This window comes from Trachymyrmex septentrionalis, unplaced genomic scaffold (assembly GCF_001594115.1).
Source record: "Trachymyrmex septentrionalis isolate Tsep2-gDNA-1 unplaced genomic scaffold, Tsep1.0 scaffold123, whole genome shotgun sequence".
NCBI classification, from domain to species: domain Eukaryota; kingdom Metazoa; phylum Arthropoda; class Insecta; order Hymenoptera; family Formicidae; genus Trachymyrmex; species Trachymyrmex septentrionalis.
In genome coordinates, this window is record NW_017304363.1 from 496,908 (window position 1) to 504,178 (window position 7,271).

The window sequence follows — 7,271 nt, forward strand, 5'->3', positions numbered from 1 at the left end:
GCACAGATTCACCATTAAACACTGTGTTTATCTTAATATTATCATGTCTCTGAATTTTGCACACACTCAAGCACTACTTTTTTTTGCATCTTCGAGGAATTGACGAGGTTCGATGTGTTTAGAGTTTATCACAGCACTGGTCAATATACGACTTTCGAACGTTGTATCAATCTCGCGCTATCGAAATCCCGCGTTATATCTGGCATCTACTTGCGCGAAACATCCACTCACCGTATCTTTTAAATTCTCAAGTCGCGCGATCAAAGATTGTTTAACTCCAATCGATAATCATGGACGCTTAATTCAACTCTGTTTTTCCAGCGATTTGATGAAATTATCCCAACGTTGTTCCCACGCAAGAAACTCTTCTCACGTATTCAATTGAGCGGCTTGCGCTATGAGACGCTCCGTTTGATCCATATTGTCATTCTGAACTGTTGCTCGATTGCTGATAAAATGAGTTCCTAGAGAAGAAAATCTTTTCGTTTTATGTAGTATGGAAAGATGCATTTGATTTGCTGCACGTTTTAACATGTTTGAACATATTTCAGTAAGTTTTAACGTGTTTCCGAAGGAATAATTTTTTATCGCAGTCGTAAAGATAAGCAAAAAAAAAAATATTTTGAAAAGAGAATGGGAACAGAGACTTTATTGTCGATCCCTAAAGATAAAAAAGGGTCTGGGTATCGTCAAAATGCATTCTTATGATATGTGTTATTGTATAGTTTAACGTATGCTAGATAGAAGTTACAGTGAAAAATGAACTCGCGTATTTCTGAAGATAAGCAAAATTCTCTAGAATTGATACACTGTCTAAACTCCATTTTTGAAAAGAGAATAGAAGCAGACAGACTTTATTGTCGTTGGCACTGATTCTTTAGATAAAAAAAGATTCGATGTCGTTAGAGTGCATTCTTATGATATGTGTTAATTTGGTATCCTTCGACTACGTTGCAACTGTTCTTCAAAGTATAACGTATATAAAAAAAATCTCCTCTCCATTTTAGGACGTATAAAAAAATGTGGAAGCGAACACTATTTAAAAGAAGAGCTCCAAGCAAATTACCGTATCAGTCGTTCAGAGAGCTTCAACAGAGTTCAGACAGCTATTGTTAATTATAAAGTCTCCGAGAAAATAAAATATTTCGAAGCATAAACTATTATATTCCAATTCAACAGGATGAAGGGTAGTATAGTATAGCGGGTTCTAATCCTGGGGGCTAGAGGAGAGCGCGGGGCAGGGGGGGGGATACTTATAGGCGCGGGAGCGCGGAGCGTGGGGAGTACTCGCGGGCGCGGAGGAAGGCGCGATAGAGGGGGAAGACGCGAGAAGATCCCGGCATTGCCGCCGCCGCCGCCGCCGCCGCCGCGGCGTTATCCGCGTAGAGTGTAACGTGACCACGGGTGCGTACAGCAATGGCAAAAGCGCGCACACGATACACGAATTTTCGCCGAGCGTGCCGCCAGGATATAAGATATCGGAAAGGCCGACGCAGATCATTTATCTACCGATCATAGCACGGAGCATTACGGATCTAACGATACGCGTCGTCGACCAGAACGGACGATTGCTCGATTTTCGAGAATAAGAGATCGTTATATTGCACGTACGACGTCTGCAGTGATAACGTGAGCGTGAGATGCTCGTGCTGAACGGAACGGAGCGCGCACAGAGAGATAACATATTCTTTACAAGGCCGACGTCACAGCTCGATAACACTCGCTCATCCAACTGCATTAGGAAGAAGAAGAAGAAGCTCATCGCGTCGAACGTTACATTTTTAAAGTCTTTGGGATTCGCGGTGCGCAACATTTGAAATGACTGATATCCTAAACATTAAAGATGAGCCGATCTTCGACGATCGCATCGTCAAGATTGAGACTCACACATACAACCCGTTCGTCAACAACGTTCGGGTACAGCGATGAGATAAGAATACCCATACAGCAACAGGATCTGTACACACTGCTGTACGAAAGCTTTCTATACGTCGAGGAAAAACTGACGAAGAACAAAGTGGTCCAGGGTGCTAACGTGTCATTGGGAAATAATTGCGTTGCATTTATATTCGATGAGATTCGATATGAACTCAACGGTGTGGAGATTGATCGTAACAGAAACGTGGGCATAACTAGCACGATCAAAAACTATGTAACAGTGTCATCCGACAGAAGTGTGATTCTGTGGAATGCCGGCTGGGACGCGCAGATTACTGCGGCCAGATACTTTAATTTCTGTGTGCCGCTCTACGTACTGCTGGGATTTTGCGAAGATTACAGACGTGTGGTGATCAACGCTCGTCACGAATTGATTTTAATACTAGCGCGCAACGACAACAATTGTCTGATGGGAGATTCGATGACAGAGCCGACGCTCGAATTATTCAAAGTACAGTGGCGAATACCGCACGTGTTATTGAGCGAGATAAATAAGCTGTCGATGCTGCGCGCTATGGAGAGCGGACGATATCTGAGCATGGCTTTTCGCTCTTGGAATCTGTACGATCCCAAGAGCACAACCAAGCATTCGTGGGCCATCAAGACGGCTAGTCAGCTCGAGAAGCTGCGCTACGTCATTTTCGCTATGCAAACAGATCGAAAAAATATCATGTCCGAGGATATAAGTCGATTCGACCACTGCAAATTAACCAATGCTAAACTCTACCTGAATACGGAATATTATCCGTACGATGATTTGAATCTAGATTTTGATAAAAACAGATGTGCGATTCTGTACGACTTGTACGCGCGTTTCTGCAAGGGCTACTATGGATACGAGTATCTCGAGCCGAGTCTCACCTTTACAACTTTTTTACGTAATGGCCCGTTCGTAATCATCGATTGCTCTCGACAGAACGAATCGGTCAAGAGTGGCACCGTGGACGTGCGATTAGACTTTGAATGTAAGGAGAACGTGCCCGCAAATATAACAGCCTATTGTCTCATCATACACGATCGTGTGGTTCAGTATAATCCGTTGACCAACGTTGTGCGCAAAATCACCTAAATGCACCTCCGACACGATATAAAATCTACGATACGCCGCAATTGATCACAATATTCTCGACAACATGTCTATGCCAACGTTCGTGGATCTGCAAGGATTCATCGTTAACAAGAAATTTATTGTGAAGGAAGTGGCGGTGCTGAAACAGGGGACTGTTCTCACGCATTATATTTTTACGAGTCCCATATCATGAAAATTTTTGACAAGATCCGACAGGTCTTGCGCTTCCTAGTTGAGTGCTTATCACCATGGATTGCGATAGGAGGACGGGATGGTTCCGTACAACGAGGCGAAACGTCTGATCACAGCAGCTGTATTTGAAGATGATACTATCGTGTACGTTAAGGGACGCGAGAACGTGGAACTTGCTTCTGGACGATGAGCGAGGACGCATGTACATCGACACCTTGGATGCAGTTTACGAAGACGTCGAATCTTTAACTAATCTGGATGTTACTAATACTATGCGATGTGGACAACATGTTAAGAATTGCGCGTTGCAAAATGTATTAAAAATATATAACTGGTGATTGCAAAAGAATTTTTTAAATAAAAATATGTTAACGTATTTATTATATATTTCTTTTTTCCCTTCCTTTATAATACATGTATAAACTCGTATAAACGTATATGTATAAACGTACGTATGTATATGTATAAACGTATATGCATAAACGTATAAATATATGTATGTATAAATGTATGTATGTTTATATAAATGTATGAACGTACGTATAAATGTATGTATGAATGTACGTATAAGCTTGTGACAAAAAAAATACGTAGAAAGACGTGATAAAACATGTCGCGACACGTTTTGAAATTCTTAGAAATTGTAAGGAGAACCTGTCTCTCTTCTTCGATTATTACCATATACGTCACAATTTACGCGGATGCAATCAGTCTTGCGATACCCGCTTGTATGAACAGTTAAAATAAAATGTACTTCGCCAAAGAGAGCAGCGCATCGTACGACGTGAAGAAGGAATATAACATGTATTATAAGTTTCAACGTTCTATACACAAAAAGAAAACTTTTTTTTTTTTAACATTATGTATGTAGGTATGCAGTCCGCAGCATCGTGCGATACGTTTACTGAGCAGACGTTACGATCTGACGAATACGGGCTATAAATTTTTGGAAATTGGAATCAACGTTGGTCCACCGAGTTACGTGGAGATCGTCTTGAAAGATCATCGCGGACACGAACTGTCGCTGTCTCTCGAACCTGGAAGAGTCTCTACGAGCAGCGATAAAATATTTACAAAATGCTTCGAAACAAATACAAGGACAATTTTATAAGTTGGACTGCTAATCGTCAGAGTTTGTACGTTGAATGATGCTATGCTCGTACGTCTCGATTCTTCGTCGGTACGCATTACGATGACCGAAACGACGCTACGCCGTATGTTTGACTCTGACGGTGTATCGATGTAACGTTCGAACGATTAGTCCGACTCGTCTGAGAACGCCATACGCGACAGCGACTTCTTCAATAGGCGTCAGCTCATCGATTGCGAACTATTAACTTTACTTTTTAATAAAAAAAAGAACGATGTAATAACATGAGAATAAAAAAAAATTTTCGTCCACATCATTTTATATAAGAGTATGTATTTTATTTGTTAGTCGCCATCCGTCCATCCATCCTATACCTCGACGCACTATCACACTCTGTTTATATAAACATCTGCTAGCGCTTCTCTTAAAATGTCTAGGGTTCCATAGTCTGGCAACACTTATGATCTAAAGTGCTTAATACACAATGGTCGCTCTAGCAGCTTCGTCGCAGCAAAGGATGCTTTTCAGCGTCAGTCTTTGTTAAGTTTCATCTGTGGGAGGTTCGTTCTTTTTACACATGTATCTTTGTACATCGTTCTTTTTTTTTTGAATTATAGTGAATTTGTACTGTGCGATTTTTTAGTATCGTGCAAAAGTATTCTACTATTTAGCGTTAATGGTAGAATACTTTTGCATATTTTGTGATTAAGTGTTAATGATAGTGATAATTTTTTCGAGTGCAGCTACATTATGAGTGATAAAAAATTACAAAAGGTTGAGGAGGTTGCCTCCTCCTCCTCCTCCTCCTTCTCCTCTTCCTCCCAACCGAATACTACATATATCACAATTGATTTAACTCAACTCCACGTAAGTCAAATCGACTTATTTTATCGTCTCATCGAGATTGCCGATGAGGTGGATGATATGACTCAAATAAAAATAAATAAAAGTAATATTTTAAACATTATTTTAAATAAAAGTGAATTTGACCGCCTCATCGACAATCTCGATGACGTGGTGGAGGAAGAGAAGGAGGAAGAAGAGAGAGTCTCCACTGGAGGAGAAGGAGTCCTGGAGGAAAATGTCTCCGCCGAAGTCTCCGCTGAAATCTCGGAGGAGGAGAGCGTCTCCGGAGTTTCCGGAGTTGTGATGGATCCTTCTCCTCCTTCCCCCTCTCTGGAATATCCCGCGGAAGCAATAGAGTTTATACATGTATTATAAAGGAAGGGAAAAAAGAAATATATAATAAATACGTTAACATATTTTTATTTAAAAAATTCTTTTGCAATCACCAGTTATATATTTTTAATACATTTTGCAACGCGCAATTCTTAACATGTTGTCCACATCGCATAGTATTAGTAACATCCAGATTAGTTAAAGATTCGACGTCTTCGTAAACTGCATCCAAGGTGTCGATGTACATGCGTCCTCGCTCATCGTCCAGAAGCAAGTTCCACGTTCTCGCGTCCCTTAACGTACACGATAGTATCATCTTCAAATACAGCTGCTGTGATCAGACGTTTCGCCTCGTTGTACGGAACCATCCCGTCCTCCTATCGCAATCCATGGTGATAAGCACTCAACTAGGAAGCGCAAGACCTGTCGGATCTTGTCAAAAATTTTCATGATATGGGACTCGTAAAAATATAATGCGTGAGAACAGTCCCCTGTTTCAGCACCGCCACTTCCTTCACAATAAATTTCTTGTTAACGATGAATCCTTGCAGATCCACGAACGTTGGCATAGACATGTTGTCGAGAATATTGTGATCAATTGCGGCGTATCGTAGATTTTATATCGTGTCGGAGGTGCATTTAGGTGATTTTGCGCACAACGTTGGTCAACGGATTATACTGAACCACACGATCGTGTATGATGAGACAATAGGCTGTTATATTTGCGGGCACGTTCTCCTTACATTCAAAGTCTAATCGCACGTCCACGGTGCCACTCTTGACCGATTCGTTCTGTCGAGAGCAATCGATGATTACGAACGGGCCATTACGTAAAAAAGTTGTAAAGGTGAGACTCGGCTCGAGATACTCGTATCCATAGTAGCCCTTGCAGAAACGCGCGTACAAGTCGTACAGAATCGCACATCTGTTTTTATCAAAATCTAGATTCAAATCATCGTACGGATAATATTCCGTATTCAGGTAGAGTTTAGCATTGGTTAATTTGCAGTGGTCGAATCGACTTATATCCTCGGACATGATATTTTTTCGATCTGTTTGCATAGCGAAAATGACGTAGCGCAGCTTCTCGAGCTGACTAGCCGTCTTGATGGCCCACGAATGCTTGGTTGTGCTCTTGGGATCGTACAGATTCCAAGAGCGAAAAGCCATGCTCAGATATCGTCCGCTCTCCATAGCGCGCAGCATCGACAGCTTATTTATCTCGCTCAATAACACGTGCGGTATTCGCCACTGTACTTTGAATAATTCGAGCGTCGGCTCTGTCATCGAATCTCCCATCAGACAATTGTTGTCGTTGCGCGCTAGTATTAAAATCAATTCGTGACGAGCGTTGATCACCACACGTCTGTAATCTTCGCAAAATCCCAGCAGTACGTAGAGCGGCACACAGAAATTAAAGTATCTGGCCGCAGTAATCTGCGCGTCCCAGCCGGCATTCCACAGAATCACACTTCTGTCGGATGACACTGTTACATAGTTTTTGATCGTGCTAGTTATGCCCACGTTTCTGTTACGATCAATCTCCACACCGTTGAGTTCATATCGAATCTCATCGAATATAAATGCAACGCAATTATTTCCCAATGACACGTTAGCACCCTGGACCACTTTGTTCTTCGTCAGTTTTTCCTCGACGTATAGAAAGCTTTCGTACAGCAGTGTGTACAGATCCTGTTGCTGTATGGGTATTCTTATCTCATCGCTGTACCCGAACGTTGTTGACGAACGGGTTGTATGTGTGAGTCTCAATCTTGACGATGCGATCGTCGAAGATCGGCTCAT

General features: G+C 41.8%; 2 protein-coding genes across 2 annotated transcripts; one reads left to right on the forward strand and one right to left on the reverse strand.

Annotated features, from left to right (window-relative positions):
* The first annotated feature begins 1,843 nt into the window (after window positions 1-1,843).
* LOC108755240 lies at window positions 1,844-3,007 on the forward strand. Its single transcript, XM_018498145.1, has one exon. It carries the CDS (start codon window positions 1,844-1,846, stop codon window positions 3,005-3,007), a length of 1,164 nt encoding a protein of 387 aa, XP_018353647.1.
* Window positions 3,008-6,107: 3,100 nt separating this feature from the next.
* LOC108755251 lies at window positions 6,108-7,271 on the reverse strand. The gene has a single exon (XM_018498156.1). The coding sequence runs from the start codon at window positions 7,269-7,271 to the stop codon at window positions 6,108-6,110; it is 1,164 nt and encodes a 387-aa protein (XP_018353658.1).

What these genes read in the sequence shown, in the direction of transcription:
- LOC108755251 (XM_018498156.1), bottom strand. Translation starts at nt 7,271, where the DNA reads ATGAGCCGATCTTCGACGATCGCATCGTCAAGATTGAGACTCACACAT.
- LOC108755240 (XM_018498145.1), top strand. Translation starts at nt 1,844, where the DNA reads ATGAGCCGATCTTCGACGATCGCATCGTCAAGATTGAGACTCACACAT.